Source organism: Aptenodytes forsteri, unplaced genomic scaffold (genome assembly GCF_000699145.1).
Source record: "Aptenodytes forsteri isolate BGI_AS27 unplaced genomic scaffold, ASM69914v1 Scaffold193, whole genome shotgun sequence".
Lineage (NCBI taxonomy): Eukaryota > Metazoa > Chordata > Aves > Sphenisciformes > Spheniscidae > Aptenodytes > Aptenodytes forsteri.
In genome coordinates, this window is record NW_008795405.1 from 2,364,838 (window position 1) to 2,381,541 (window position 16,704).

At 45.4% G+C, this 16,704-nt stretch overlaps 1 protein-coding gene across 2 annotated transcripts in view; it reads left to right on the forward strand.

Annotated features, from left to right (window-relative positions):
* The first annotated feature begins 299 nt into the window (after window positions 1-299).
* IFT43 (intraflagellar transport 43) overlaps window positions 300-16,704 on the forward strand; it is a 49,064-nt gene continuing 32,659 nt past the window's right edge. The window contains exons 1-3 of one of the 2 annotated variants that reach the window (XM_019472481.1): window positions 370-453; window positions 6,351-6,380; window positions 15,799-15,866. In XM_019472481.1, coding sequence (XP_019328026.1) covers window positions 373-453; window positions 6,351-6,380; window positions 15,799-15,866 — 179 coding nt within the window. In that variant the 5' untranslated portion in view covers window positions 370-372. Of the gene's footprint in view, window positions 454-6,350; window positions 6,381-15,798; window positions 15,867-16,704 lie in introns of both variants that reach the window. The other variant, XM_009280724.1, reaches the window with a different exon arrangement.

Sequence of the window (16,704 nt, forward strand, 5' to 3'; positions counted from 1 at the left end):
CGGCAGCACCCACCGCACGACGGCGGAGGCGGGGAAATGGTGTCGTCCGTCCCCCGGGAGGCCTGCCCGGGCTTTCCGTGGGTAACGCCCCGGGGTCAGGTTTCTGTGGGACACCGTGCAGCAGGAAGGGCTGAGCAGCCCGCGGGTGAGATCGAGGAGCGTGACCCACGCGCCGGCCGCGGGCTGGGAGGCGGCTGCAGGGTTAACACCTGCAGGTGGTGATCACTCTTTAGGGGAACGTGTCTCATTGCAGGGCATAGCGTAACTGCAGAGCTGTTGCTTGCATTTCCCCCCCTGCTCTGAAGCAGCTTTTGTCAGTAACTGTGTGCCCTCTGCTCCTTCGCGTTTCCCCCTGCGCTGCAGGTACTAAAGATGGGCCGTCGAGCACGCCAGGACTTCTTTACAGATGAAAATCTCAGCAGGAAGAATTCCCCGTCTGCTTCTCTGGGAGAGGTGGGTGTCCTGTCAGGAGAACCTGTCTGTAATCCTGCTGGTGTCTCCAGTGGAGGATTCTTCGTTTCTTCTGAGATTCTTTCCCGCATGGTGTGCTCTGTCCATTGAAGTTCGTCCTTAGAGTTGGGACCCATGTGACTGCCCTGTCCCTTTCCTGGTGTTGCCCTCTGCATGATGTGTAGTTTCCACACAGGGTTATATCTGGGGCTACAGTTTCTCACGTGTGAGGTATGGAGAGTAGCATCAAACAGGACTTGGGGCCTCTCCCTCCTGTACATGCATATCTTCCATGGGAATTAAAATATAAGCAGGCACATAGTTTTGTGACCAGTTTTGCCACCATCTATGGTAGCAAGACAGAATACAGGTAAGCAGATGCCTTACTTTTGCACTTTGCTTTTGCTAGAGCCAGAGTACAGTATCTGAGATGTCACTATCAAGTTTGTATAGTGACACTCTTTTTCCTTTCCTCCATGCACAGGCTACAAAGGTCATGCTATGAGCCAGCTTTGCAGTATCTGAGACTTTGTCTTGTGGGTAATAATATGCAAACTCGGTTCCCACTTGGCTTTGGAGAAAAACTTTTGTTCAGACTCTGTTCTGTCAGTACATCTTCAAAAAGTAGAAGATGGTCTGGAACCCCTCTTTCACAGGAGAGTGAGGCAACATCTTCTAATACCCAGAAAGATGAGATCTGAACCCTTCCGATTCACTTTCTTGCTTAGTGCTGCAGAATGCTCAAATTCTACCTGGAAGTTTGCTCTCTGATGTTAGCATGGCTTCTCCACAGGCATCTCCTGCTGGAAGGAGCACCCGTCAAGAAATGACATACAGATTTTGCTCCCTGACACCTTCAGATGGACAAAAGGGTCATCAGACTTCCACCTCATTGACAGTGATATTTGTTCAAATGAGATGATACTTAGCTTTTTGCAATGCCAGCCGTGGTCTCCAGCATACCATATTCTTGGCTTCTTTAAACTGCAAACCCACTTTGCCCTGCTGGCCACTCTGGCACCAACTGTGCTTCAAGCTACTGTGCTCAGAGCCCTGGGACCTTCTGTCTTGGGAGTGGCTACTCCCTGGTCCTCTGTGCCGTGACAAAACTCTCCTGTTGCACTGAGTGGTTGTGTCCCAGCCATCTGCGCCAAAATGGTTTTGTGGAGGGATATTTCCTTGGAGTCCCTGCAGTGCTGTTGAAAATACACTGTTATGGCTTAGCTTACAATAACACCTCATAGAACAGGCTTTTTTTCTGGAGAAAGTATGCTCTCTTCTCTTGATAGGCATAGCGGGGAATCATCTCCCACCTATGCGTTCTCCCCTCCCCGGGTATACTATAGGAGTTCAGGAAGGATTCCATGAGGGAGTTTGCGGAAGGCGTAATTTAAGAAATCAAAATAACTGTGGGCCTCATAGGTAGAGAAAGTCTTAAAGAAACCAGCTGGTGGTTTAAGTGGGTGTAATCGTTGGTTAGCCTCCAGATTAGGGTGGCTTACTATCAGATTGTTCTCTTACTGGAACTGGCCGTCCTAGTTCATGGACTGATTCCCTGGTTAGAAAGAGACCAGGGCGTGATGTAGGGGTACAGCTGACTGACTGTAACTTACTGCAGTTGTACTTGGTGTGTCTCGCATCATAGCCATTATAATAGCTGGGAAGAGATCATAAAGTCCTTGGGCACCCCTGGAGAGGACTAAGAAATAGTTACAATCTTCTGTTCGAAAGCAGTGAGCTTTTCAGCAGCAGAAGGGTGAGGCCTTCCACGCCTTACAAGATTCAAGTATGTTATTACTGGATCTTAACCACCAGGAAGAACCGTTTGTGTCAATAGTCTCCCTTCAGACAGTTCTTTGTTGCTAAATGTTGCTGTTAACTGAAAACCTTGGAGCTACTGGAGAAGAGACAAAATCCACTATAAATAATCTCAGCCTTTTCCTTTGCTCCAGATTTGGAGGCTTCTCATACACGATCATATCTGATACCAAAGTGAGCATTTAATAGAACTGATACTGTTTTTTCCTTCACCCTAGATTGGCAATCACCTTTTACTTTTCTGGAAGCTTGGCCTTGGCTTGCCTCCAAGTGGTGGGATCAGCTGTTACAATGGATGTCTCATTCAGCCATCTGGTCATCTTGAAACCTTTTCAAGGAACCTTCCCAAAAGAAACGCAAAATAAAAACCCCTACTTTTTTCTGGAACTGGCAGTAGTGGAGAAGGCCCCATGTAATTAATTGCAGCATAGGAGGTTTTATTCTTACTACTGATTTTGAAGACAAAGGGGTTTGTCTTAAACCTTTGCCATATTCACACCTTCATGTGGAGTTTCACATTCAGGATGGTGATTCTGCCCTCAGTAGTTCCTCAGAGTTTTAAAACTGTTTTAAGATTCACCTTGACTTTTTTTTTTTTTAATTCATTGTCAATCCACCAGTTTCCACCCAGCTCAAATTTCTGGTATGAACATACCATTTGTGCTATTGTTCTGGTCTTTTCATGACACTGAGAACCATCCGGGAAGTGTTTTCCAGTCAGAGCAGCTTGCTTGAAGGAAGCGAAAAGTACCTGTCTCTCCATGTTTCAACATTTGGGCTTATTACAAGGAAATTCACTTTGAGGAGTGAACAATTCATTTAACATAATTAAAAAGATCTTTGTTTTGAAGTCAATAGGCAAATCATCTGTCTTGGAGCATAGATCTTACCAGATTACTGCTGATCTCTCCTTGACCTGGACTCTGTCTTCTGAAAGAGACTCCAAACAATGGTACGTCTCCTCAACTGTGTGTCTTCTTTCACAAACGTGTTGTTAAAACCTCCTTCCCTAGGGCACAACTGCAATCTCTTGTGCCTTGTAGCCTAATATACTTCCGCCAAGCTCTATGAAAGCAGTATGATATCTTAGTGTCTTTTCAGTGCCTGTTGTGTGTATATATCTCCCACAATAAGTTCCTTAACTACAGCGGTGTATCTAATTCCTCTGCCCAAATCTCTATTTGATACTTCCCATTCCTGCGTGGAAGTATCTGCATTACCTTCAAATTTAGACCTCTGTCTCATCAAGGGGCTCACTAAGGGTCACAAAGCTCACAGTCTGTCATCTGACATGCAGAGCATTCCTGCCTTTTCAGAAGTACAAGTACTAACAAACAACACTGCAGCTATGTATTATTTCATGAGGCAAGAAGGAACATGATTATTTGCTGTAATTGGTGCAGTCAGCATCCTCCTGCAGCAATGGCTGTGCGTGTTCCTGGCCTTTAGAGCTCCTTGGCAAATCGGCAGGCACTTCTTGGGCACCCAGGGGAATATGCCGTACATGGGAATTCCTAGAGATAAATCTGCTTGCTGCATGCCAGAACTCCGCATTTCAAACATTCATTTTCAGAGGGGTAATGTATCCATTTTTCCCTTGGGAGGCCTTTCCCATCCCCTGGCTTGATGTGTTACTTTTTACTCATCTTGATGCTATCAACTTTCTGACAAAATGGGACAAACTCAAGCTGGTCATGTTATGTGTATAAAGGGAGGGGCAGATCATATAATGAGATCCGTTGAAGATCTTTGCTCTCCCATCCTACCAGGACTTCTGGACACTTTTATAGAATAAAAGTCAAACCTTTTTCCTGGCTCTAACATCGCTGCATCCAACAGCCTGAACGCTGGCTTGATGACATCCACCAAAAGAAGCTGTTTGGCCAGGTTTGGGGCTCTTGAGGAGATTGATTTGGAAAGCTGAGTGGAAAAACCTTTTTTAAAAATATATCAGCAAATTTTCCCTTTTCTGTTTCTCCTCTCAGCAAGAGTGAACTATTTGCTGTTCCATAAGAAATCAGTATGCAAAAATATTGTAATGTTATCCTGCTTCCACAGTCTGTTTTCTCTTCATCCTACAGTGACGGGATTCCATTGGGACCTTGTTCAAGAGGTTTCTACCTCTTACAATCTCAATATGATGTTGTCGGTGTCTCTCTGGCAGCACTTTCTAGATCCTTTGAGTGGAGACTGCTTTAATAGGCAATGTGTCAGCCTAAAGGATGAGGGTTTTCCAGGCTATGTTGAGAATATCTCCACACAGGTAGGACAGGATCACTTTCACTTTATATCAGAGTTTGCCCCAAAATCATCTAAGTTCCCTGCTGGTTCTCTTCCCCATGTTTCCCCAAAGCCTGGGGAAAGGCTCTGTGCTTTCACTTCTGAAGGTATGTTCTTCTCTTGTTGCCCTACCTGATATTTGTAAGCTTGCCTATGTAGTTGTGGTCCTTGGGTGATAAAAAGTGAGCATTTCTGTGCTGTAAAAAATACCTTATTTGGGATAGATTCATGTAGACAGGCAAAAGCTTGGGCCACCTCCACTGCATATTGGAGGGATGTTCCCACAGGTGAATTTTGCAAAGCAGCTATTTGGAGTTCCACCACCCAGCTTACAAACATTCCTGGCAGTGACTCTTAAGGCTGACATCCAGGCATCGTTTAAATAGGACTTGGTTATCTAACCCAAGTGAATAAACAACTGCAAATCAGTTGCTGAGGGTGAAATCCACATGGAAGATTGCTCAAATAAGTGGTTATTTAAATGCTTTTCCAACATGTGTTGTCCAGCTGGATTTCCTTCTGTGCTACTGCGAGTCCTGTACCACTTGGGCTCCGTACATCCATAGAAGCTTGGGTCATGTTGGGCCCTGCAGAAGCCTTTCTGCTCTCGGGTGTGGGAACAAGTGGGTCCCTGGCTGACAGATACACACTTCCAACAGATCGTACCACTTGGGCAAATCTGATTTCATTTACGCTGCTCACTGATCTGGGCGCTTCTGTACCCCAGCTGCCCTAACCTGCATGTAGCCTCCCTCTGCTCCTGTCATGGTAAGACCATAAGACGAGATGACAGCACAGACACTAAGTGGACTCAGATACCAAACCACTTTAATCAGAGATATATGCCATTTATGAATCACATGGCTTCCCTGTTCCACAGGAGAGATGATGCAGTCCAGGAGAAAAGTCAGGTGGGCTAGTGTAGTGTTTCTAGCCATCCTGTGCATACTCCTGGTGCAGGGTCATGGGATACCCTAGATTCTCTCCCTGAGTGATTCTGAACACTGTCATTTCTAGGACAGTGCAGAGATTACTGGGTTCTTAATTGCCGCCTCCTTGCATTTGGTGCCTAACAACTGGTCGTCACTACTGCTGGTGCTGGCAGTCTGCTCATCAGAAAGGTTCTCAACCAGTTTGCAACTTTCACAGTGATTAACAGGCTGCTTTCCTTGAGTTACTCATCTACCCCGTAACCAAGCTACTCCCTTATACTATAGGGTTAGCTAAAGTTCATCTACTAAAGCTAACATTGTTGTCAGCTATGCCTATCTTATGCTAATTGCTACAGCTCCTGCTCCCAGTGGAGGATCTGAGGTTGCCTTGGGAAACAGTAGCTCCTGAAAAAAGGGCTGCAGCCTGCTACAGTATATAACCCCTAGTATGACCGGTCCAGCATCATTTCTGGTCTCTGGCATGGTTGCAGAGCCTATCCATACAAATCTTTCTAGCATCCTACACACCTGAATAATTTGGGTTTTCGTATGCTATAGGGAGAGGGAACTAAGTCTGTTCTCTTCTTGCTCTCGTTTGTAGATTGTTTTTTTTTTCTTTAGTATGCTTTTCAAGGTCTGATTGCTGGCAGACTTTCCTGCCATTGCAGTCAAATAGACTATGCATAAATGACTGTGGATATAAAATCTTACAATGGTGGGATCAACTTTGTACTTTGTTCAAGTGAATAAGGTTGCAAAGTATGTCCTGCAGGACAGCCATTCATGTCAATCTTTAAGATACTTTGTGCAGGCTTCCATGGTTCTTCCTTTTAACTTCTTTTTTCTCTTTTTCCCTCCTGATCCTTCTAGGATGAAGACCCAGAGGAAAAGGTTGACCATGTAAGACTAGAGGCTTTCTAGGTAGATGCTGGCTCCTCTGAAGGGGACTAGTAGGACTAACCTATTCATGTGTCTGGAGGCTACCTTAAGAGGGGACTCTTGTATTGGAGAATAAGACAAAGTTTGCCTCAGATGCAGTGCCTTTCCTGCATCCTCTGTTCCTATTGCTGACAGGTTTTTTTTATTATCTTTGTAACAGATGCTCTTATCAGCTGCTGCATCTTGTTCTGAGGTCACAGATGTATATGTGGCCATTGGAAAGATACTCTATTTTCATTTAAAAGTCAAGGCAGCAATTAGCTAATAGAGTACAAGACCTGACTGTGCCTAGATTTGCTGTCCAGTATGGTTAGCTTACTCCCATAACATGAAAACTTGTCTTCAGGGATTATGAAGTCTTGCTGGTGCCCCAGAGGAGAAGGCCAGCTAGTAGTAACAAGGATGTGTGCCTTTGTATGAGTCTTTCCTTTTTATTGCACCAGCACTGGGATGCTAATATCTGTGGTTAATAGGATGGCATAGTGCTTCTTACCAGGCTCCTGTAATACAGAGAAAAGGAATACGCATACCCTTTCTCATCCTGCAGCAAAGCTGAAATACATCTCAGCATTCTTTTGGCATTAGAAGCCAGGGTGGTGCTGTTCAGAGCAACCTGAGAACTAGTACCTGTTTCTGTTAAAGTCTTTGGGCTAATTGTCTTGCGCTCTTCCTAAGCATGGAATTGGTGTTGCCCAATTTTTCCTGGCTAGAGTTTCTCTCTGTATACATTAGACAATTAAAGCATCCTCTCCAGTACTCTTAATTCCTTCTGCTGAAGCACCAGCCCAGTGCTGGTAGCATAGTAGATTCATTTGTGAAATTTAAAGCCCAGAAAAGAAACCCGTATCACCCATCTCATTAATTCTGGCCTCAGAAGGGTATGCTCATCACAAGGAGTCAAGACTATTCAGATTAGCTCAGTTTTCTCTTGGTAGTGCTAGATGTGATATTGTAGGAAAGATCCACTGGGTTTATTCATCAGTGATGGATGGTTCAGGACTATGCCCAGAGCACTTTTCCATTTATCAGGCAAAGAGACCTTCCACTGATGGGTATAGTTTTGGGGACTGGTTACCCAATAGAAATTTTTCCTGATAATTGATCTAAACCCTCCCCCCTGCAACCAGTCCTTACAGTCATTTCACTGGAAGTAATTCCACCTCCATACAGTGCCCTAAATCATTGATTCCCAAGGTCTGTGGTACTGAGTGGTGGCTGGTCACATGCCACAGGCGCCTTCTTGCTCCTGGCTGCTAAATTTCATTAAAATAACTAAACTGATGTGACTCTTCCGCATAAGCAATTGTTGTTGCCTCAGGGATGTTATGCAATGGTGCCTGGCAAGGAGATTTTCCTTAGTATGAAGTGATCCCTGCTTTGAAACCCCTCTTGTTTGGATAATTCCTGCACCCTTTATTCAGGCTTATGCTCTTAAGCATCGCAGTCGCACTTTATAGTATTTTTCCATTTGTAAATGCCTGTGAAGGGTAACAAAATGGTTAACTGAGTGTTGAGAAATCTAACTGATCAGTAAGCTGCTTGTAACTTAGAATACTATATGCTTACAAACTTCTGTTAATTGTATTGTAAGTCTCTTCCAAACCAATTATTAGTGGAACTCTATATTATAAAGTGTGATCCAAAACTTGTTGCAGTATATCCCTCCCTTAGTCATTGCCTGGCCAAGCTGAAATACTTGGCTTCTTGAATCATTTGTCCGAAGTTGGCCCCTTCGTCCCCCTGATGGCTCATGTAACCCTTCTCTGAACTCCCTTTGGGCTGTGCTGAGTGTTACAATCTGAACTAGTCCTGGATTTGGTCCCTTTCCTCTTGCTGCGCTGAAGATACTTTGTGGCTGCCTGAATACTAGCAAACAGCCCCATCTGGGCTGTCGATGTGAATGTACCTGCAGAAGTCCTGCCCTCCAGCCATCTGCCTGCTCTGAGACTTGTTTTGCATCCCCTGGCAAACCACTCATCTTGGATCTGAATTTTTGCCAGTTGAATCACTCATTTGGCTGCACCTTCCAAAGCTGCCTGGGAATTTAGCCAAAGGCTGTAAGGCTGATCAATGGTATAATAAAGGGTGTATCCTAATATCTCAGTTAATTTGCAGAGGCAAAATAGGCAGGAGGAGTATGAACATGGCTGTGAGCCAAGATTTTGCTGGGTTCTCTTCCTGGCTTTGCCACGGATTTGTTTTGGGGCCTTGGAGAAGTCCCTCCTCTAGTTTGCTTTAGTCCCGCTCTGAAAGGAGGGCTAGAGCTTTATGCAGAAGAACTGTGGGGATTCCCTAAACACAGATCCACAGGGGGATTTAGATGCCTTATCCTCATAGCAAAATCCACAGCCTGTATCAGGTGCCTGTGCAGTATGTAGACAATCTCAGGATGGGCCTGTGGGTATATTAAGCTGGTAAAGAGTGGCTGGGGATTGCAGTGTGTCTGAAACCCTGTCCTTCTGTGGAGTTCTGGCCCCATTCTGAGAGCTCTGGAAGTGCATGTCACTGCACTAGCAGTGAGTGATCCTGGTCCCCTTCCTGTGTTTTGTAGCCTTCAGCAGTGGAACAGGGCTTTTTCTTGCCTTCAGGGACCTCCAGGGATGGAGGTGTTCGTTTCGATGTTGAAGCCACATGCTTTACACATAAACTTAAAGATTAAACCCACCATCTCCTTTCCAGGCTGGAAGATACTGTTTTTATTGTCCTCTTCCTCCTCCTGAAAGATGTATCAAGTAATGTTTCCCACCTCCCTAGAGAATATTATATATAATGACAAAGCTATGAGCTGTTCTGGGTCTGAGAAGGCTCTCAGTCCTTTCTCCTGAAGCCGCTCTGCTTTGCAAATGGAACTGAAAGAATTTTTGGGCTGCAGGGAAGGACTTTCTAACTGAAGGCAACAACATTTGAGCGGGAAGACATCTGTTCCAGTCCTAATGAGTCCAGCTGGGACCTTGTTCTCTAGTTGTGCTTTGGTAGACATGCCATAGGTAGTCTCAAGGTCCTTCATGGACTAAAGCGGGGAGAGCACCTGATTTCTGACTCTTAGCTAGGTGCATGCTGACCTCTGTGGCTCTATATCACTCAAAGTTTGAGTGATGACACGCTTTAAGGCAACAACTGGAAAGAAGATTTGAGGATCTGACCTTTCCAGAGGGGGCAACCAAGTCCTTCTGTAGTTCTGGTTCCCAGTGCTTTTAAAACAATTTGGGTGGAAAAATGGACTGTTGCTTTTTAGGTTAAGACAACTTGTCAGGAACAATTGTTTTCGATGAATGTTTGTTGGAAGAACAACTATCAAAAAAATTTAAGTACCTGAAATGTGAAGCCAATTGTGGGCTTACATTGCTAGGTTGTCCAGTTTGGTGGGGTTGTTTGAGTGAGTGTGTTTGCATCTTAAAATATAGTGCAGAATGATGCAGAGATCCCCTGGTGAGAAGCAACCTGTACTCTACCTGGGGAGGTACCAGCTTGGTTACCAGAAGTACCTAAAGCTAGACCATTTCCAGACTCAAGCTGACTCACATGGATCCTGCTTGCAGGTGTGTCTGCACCTGTGGTGTAGACATGGCCTGGGGCTTGATATGATCAGGGCCTTTAATCAGAGCGGTGTTTTCCTGACCCAATTCTTACCCTCGCACAGTGGTTGGCACCCAGCTCCAAACTCTCATTCCATTGTCTGGTCTGGTCTGGATCTGTGCAGCAGCCACCCCCCAAGTACTCTTCCCCACATCCCCTGAAACTTAGAAATGTGTGACTGAGGAGCCCAGCACTGGCTGCTCTCAGCCTGGGTGCTTACTGGGGGACCTTATTTGCGTAAAAATAATCACAGTGGTTTAGGCACTGTCCAGCCACTCAAGTTCAGAGAGTTCATGACCTAAGAAGTTGTGTATAATTGTAACGCAGTCCCTTATAGCCCTTTTTGTATCTACAACTTGTATTGCAGTAAGATCTGGAGAGTGTTGGTGTGTGGCTGGGACAAAAATTTCCTATACCCAAAGATCTTAAAGTCTGACTGCGTTGTTTTTCTCTAGCATCCTGTTCTCCCCTGTGATCTTCAGCTTGTAGAAGAGCCCTCACCAGGGGCTAGCTGCATTTTGTATACGGCATGTTGCCAGGGTTTTGCCTTCTTAGGCATGCAATTGGGAGTGGGGTGGACTGGCAGTAGATAGCTCTTGAAGCAACTGGCATCTCTGAGAACCTGGGAGGGTTCTCTGAGGCAGAATTTCCTGTAGCTGTTGCACATTGTGAATGCCCTCCCATTTGCATGTTTGTCCTGGGCTGAGCTGAATTTGTCCCTCCATGTCCCAGAGTTTGTCATCCGTTTGGATTCTTGCATTGTGCTAATAAACACCCTCCACCAAAGAGAACCAGCATCCAAGGAAGCACTGGCTTTTTTACCTGCTTCCATTTTACAGGGATTGCTTCTTTTTTTCCAGTGGTCTTCTGGTTGCTTGTAGAAATGCTGGACTCCCAGCCTGTTCCCGGGGACCGCTCAGCTGGAAGTTGGCCAGATTCTCCAGGAGGAATCTAAAAAATGCAGCTGAACTTTTGTTCCCTAATTAGGCCAACTTCCCCAGTGTGAGCCCCAGCACTGCATGGCCTGGAGCTCCCCAAGGCCTTGTGCTGCCTCTCTCCTGTGCACCCCGAGTGGCTGGCCAGCAGGGGTGCAGTTATTTTCAGCTTTCTGAGGTTATCTACTAGCCTTTTGATGACATCTACTGAAATAGCATTTCTAGTCAGCCATGTTTCCCAGCCTTTCTAGTAGTATCCTCCCTGCTTGGCTACCTTGATGTGGATTAGGGACAATCCCATCAACAATAATTTTATTAAAAGCTTTTCCTTTTCCACACATTTATTTCATGTTTTGAGTGCTCCTGGACCCACCTGAAGTCAGCAAAAGAACTGTAGGAGTGGTGGAGATGGGTGGGAACATGTCTGGCAGTATGTAGTACAAGGTGGTAGCAAACTGAGAGATGTTCATGCCTAGGAGGGCTGGAGGGGCACTGCCCTGTAACTGTGGGTTGTGAGAGGATTCTACCTGGTAACCCCTTGCTCAGAGAATCAGATCGTTGTGTGCTGCTTCACTGTTTTCATGCAGGAGAGAGCAGTAACTCTTGAGACAGGTTAAGGTGCCAAATGCTGCAATATGACAGCTTTCCTAGCAGGTGCACATGTCAGCTGACTAGGTAGCTGACCATTGCTTTAGGGAAGAAATTCTTGATAGCTGTTTAACAATATGAGCTGCTCCTTTACTTGTTGTGATAGATGACAGAAAATATTTAAAGCCCCCCAAGAACTTTTTCTGTCTCAATAGCACTTTCCCTAGTAAAAGAAGGTCAGTGACCATGAAGAAGGACAGTTTGTGGATGAAATGGAAATCCAGTATTTTCTACTAGGCATTTAAGACATGCAGAAGTCCTTGGAGGGGATTCATTAAAATCAAATGCACTGCTTGAACTGTCTGTGGACATGATAAAGAGGGCTAGCAGAGATGGGCTGTTCTTTGCAAAAAGCTGAGGCTTGCATAGGTCTGGGAATTGAGCCGGTTTTGATATCATATATGCTCTGAGATCGGTATAGATTGTAAGTGTTACGTGGCTGCTTGGAAGCAGTGGGGGCTGTTTGACTTACAGCTCCTTAATTGGCAGCAGTCAAAACTAACTCATCAGGCCTGTTTGTGGAGATTTGCTTTTCCTCAGTCAGGGGAGAGGAAACTCGAGACTGGCAATACTTCTTTCTTTCTGCTCCATGGTCAATATTGGATAAAAACAAGGCACCTACATACTGTATAAAATCTCAGTGTCTGTATGTTGGGCAGAACATAGATCCCACACATTTTAGGAAATGTATTACATGACAGAAAAATTGTGTGTCCTTTGTTGCATGCTGTCAATGTCATTTGAGTCCCTGCTTCCCTGCACAGAGTGCTCACTGTTTCAGAGGAGTTGTCATGTTGATGAAGGTAGATTAATCCATATTTCCAGACCCGCCTGAGAATCTGAGGGACCCAACATGTCCGTAATCTGCCTGTGTGCGTGGTAGGTCCTAAAAGAAACTTTGCTGGACCCTCAGGATCCAGAGACACACAGGGTAGTTGCTTCCATGAGGGAAGCAACATCCAACTAGCACCTTCAAAACTGCAGACATGATCTGACAAGTGACCTGGAAATTTCTGCCTTAATGGGGAAGCCAAATTAGAATTCTACATCTGTCTGATAAGAAGAGGCCTGACTACAGATAAAGAAGGAGGTAGAGGTTCTATTTCAATGCAGGAGAGATGGAATTCAGGCCAGTCATTTTTCAAAGGGAAAGATAAAATACCGATTATGGTGGTAGTATGAAACTGTTGGTAAAGAAGGCGGCCTGAGAAATACTGGGAAAGTGCCATCACAAAAATGTTAAACTGAATTTCTGAGAAAAAATAAAATAAAGAGCCCAGACCATGGCAACGTTCCTTGAAAAAGTGGACAATCTGCAGAAACTAAGGTAGAGGAAATCTTCTGGAGATAAATAACTGACAAAACTTAAGTGGAAAAGCAAACCGCAGCAAGCAAGTGGTTAGTGCTGTGAAAGAGACTGAGCAGCAAGAGCTGAGAAAGAACACTGTTGTCAGGAGCTGGTGGAATCTCAGTGTTTTGGACACCAAACGGTTTGGGTGTATATCTTAGCTTTGCATTTGGGAACATACATAAATATCTTGCCCAAGTACAACACATAGGTGCCAATAAGTTCTGATCATTTAAAGCCCCCAGTCTTTTTCATCAAAAAGGTGTGCTCAGGAGCACATTTGCTCCATTACAGAAGAACAATGTCCTCTGTTTCTGCTCTGCTCCCTCTGGGGTTGATGTTCTCCCCACTTTCTGCCTCAAGCTCTTGCAGCTGCAATGTCCCTACCTGTCACCATATTATGGCAATGCACGACATTGCATTCTCAATTGTAAATTATGCTGAGGTTTTGGAAATGTGAAAGTATATGAAGGTAAGTTTATTTACTTGACAAAAGTGCATGTGGCATGTGACCTTATTATGGCACTTTCCAGGCAACTAACAAAGAAAAGCTATTTATCCTCAGCTGACAGGTAACATTGCCTTTCCTGTTGCTAGTCCTCCTGTGGGCAGTTCAAAAAGAATTACCTGATTTATTGCAAGAGGAATAAAAGACCTGTAGGTATATGTGAGGTGTTTGTCAGGGTCTGACAGCCATTCAGGGTTGCCTGGTGTGTTTGATCAATGGGAAGACATTATAACATTGGCAAGACATTGGAATCGAACCCCTAGATGCCATGGAGTCATGCCCTGTGCAAAGACTGGGGCAGTCATTCTCATCACCCTCTGATTTGGAGTGACCAACTTTAGATATGTTGGATCTGAAGGCTAGTTTTGATGTTGAGGGAATTAAATTGCAGGTGCATTGGAATGCCCTGGAGACGCAGCATTTTCCCTCAACCTTATGGCCCAGGTTCTTTGGTGACATTTGTGTGATTCCATGTACCTTTGCGAGGAGTTGTGAGGCTGTGTGTTGGGAACATGGCCTGCTGGCTATCTGGGAGATGGTGTGAGGGGAGGAGGGTTGTTTGCATGGGAAGGATCCGTGTGGGAGGGACTGTGTTTTTGAGGTAGGGGTGTGTGTAATGGGAATAGGGATGTTTATGTGGGCATGCACGCCCATATGTGGTGTGTTTTTCCTCTTTTTCCTGGGCTCTGGGTGTGTCCAGATCAACTGAATTCAAAATGCTCCTTTTTTGGCACTGTAGCCTCTTCTCTGGTTTGGCATCTTAAGAATCTGGGGGAATCATTTAAAGATCAGAAAACTCCATTCACTTGGGCCCCTGAAGGCTTCACATTCTGTGACATGGTCATTCCAGTCGACTGAGCTCTGTCCCCTGCGGATGAGCCCATATAAGGAGGCTGTTTCCTGCGTTTCATGCTCCTTGCCTGTCCCTCTGCCCTCCTGTGCTCCCTTTGCTGAAGAAAGCTGGTATTTTGGGACTGCAGCTCCTGCCTCATTCCTGCTCCCTGTTTATTTTTGGAGGATGACTATTTTTGCTCCTATCAGGGAGCTATGCAGGGTCATGCCCCCTCCCTGCAGCAGGCAGCGGCTGCCCCTGGCAGGCTCTCTTCATTTCCCACACTCACAAACAATGGTTCTGCTTCAAGAAATAAACACGGGAGACCCCTACCATCAGGGGTTAGCTCAGCCCCTTCCTCGTCTGTGGCAAGAGGTAATTTGGCTTTGGCTCAGGGTTGACCCCACCACACATGCAAGGTCCCCTCTGTCAAGTCAAAAATCCTCAGGAGTCACCCAGCCCATTCCCTTTCTTAATAAAAGCTGTGGGAGCCACCTGTTTCCCCCCACCATTGCTCCAGCTTAGACTCCTTTGCAGTCACCATTTTTCCCCGTTTTGGGACATCTTCTACCCAGTCATCCTTTCTCATGATGGTCCCTTCACAGGTCCCCATAACCCATTTTCCCTCACCACCACTGGGCACCATCAATTGGGAACTATATAAACTGACATTCATGCACTGGGTTCACTTTGCCCCTCTGCTTTCACCACTGCCTGTCATGCAAAACACTGAAGCCGCTGCTGCACGAGGTGCTTCAGGCAGGGGGAACTGAGCCCAAAACTGCAAAAGGCAGTGGGCAGCTCCCACATGGTGGGAAATTGTGGCCCTGCTCCTTGAAAATTCCCATCGTAAGCCCCAAGCTGAATTCCTGTTTCCTCTTGCTGTGTGGCAGAGTGCCATACAAGACAATGCAAGAAAATAGCAGGGAGTGTCCTTAAGCTCCAGGTGAACTTCCCCTTTAGTATTTCAGTGGTGGCAGTGGTGGGATTCATCTCACCTAACTTTAGAGGTGTTTGGTATGGCTGCCTGTATCTGAACTTGGCATCTACCCTCCTATTCTAGGCAGTGGACAAAAGCAGACAATTTTAGGAACAATTCCTCATCTAAAACAAGATGGCTAAAACGAGCTGACTTGTACCCTAGGACACATGTAACGTGATACCTCCCACGGAAATGTGGGCAGCAGTAATGAACGAGTTCCCAGTGAACCATATTTTGCCAGGAGAGCGCATCCTCTGTGGATCAGTCTGCTACTGTACTGTGTGTCCTGGACAAGTCAAAGGCACACAGACCTGAAACTTGTCAAGATACTGATTAGAGCAATACATCTTTTGCTTACAGAGACACTTAAAAACCTGTCCTGCAATATTTGTCTTCCTTTTATTTTATGAATAAACAGCATTTTAAACACTCCCTCTCCATCTGTTATTTGCTAAAGTGTTACATTGGTATGTGCGGACCTGGTGCCTCAGTTGGCTTGACTTTGCCTTGACTGGAGCTGGCTGTAATGTGTCTCTTCTCTTTATTAAAGGGTCCACCGCCTAAACCCCCACGCCGGCAAGGAGGCTGGGCAGATGATCCTGTACTGGCACCTACCAAGTGAGTCCTCACCTCTTTCCTTATTAAGAGGGGCTTAGGCATGGATTAAGTGAACATCACTAGTTGGGCTTTGCTGTCACAGGCATTGAAACAGTTTTTCTGGATCTTGTAGATGGCCTGTGTCTCCAATATCACTGTAACTCCTTCAAACCATTTGAAGTATTGCTCTTGCTTGGTTCCGCTGGCTAATGCTCTTTATAAATTGGCCTGGTGGGGCTCAGAACTGTGTACATGTTGCTGTTTGCCAGAGGCAGTGTATTCCTTACATGGTACAGTAACTGGGAGGAGTCAAGAACGTAATAAGCATGTTAAATGCAGGAGCTGGGAGGGGGGGATTTGACTGGTTGCGTCCTTTGCAGGAGAGTGACACATGACAGTGCCCTAGTGACAAGAATGCAATGAACAGTTCAGGATTTAGTGATCAGCCTTGACAGTAAAGGTGAAATTTGTCAATGTTTATGTGTGTATGGGGTTATGGTATAATGGAGATGGATGGAGATGGTCAGCGAGAAGAGATGGGAGGAAAAATGTATACAAATTGTAGAGTGTAGGTTGAGAAGCCTGATGCTTATGAAGGACACCTAAGGGAAAGGAAATATCTGGACATGGTAATAGAATGGGTATGAAGACTAAAGGACAGTTCAGACTGGGAGGAGATGACTTGGTTTCAAGCTATTTGTTATTTTTCAAGCTGTAAAGTTATCATAGAATCATAGAATAGTTTGGCACCACCTCACTGGGCAACCTGTGCCAGTCTTTCACCACCCTCATCGCAAAATTTCTTCCTTGTATCTAGTCTAAATCTACCCCCCTTTAGTTTAAAGCCATTCCCTCTTTT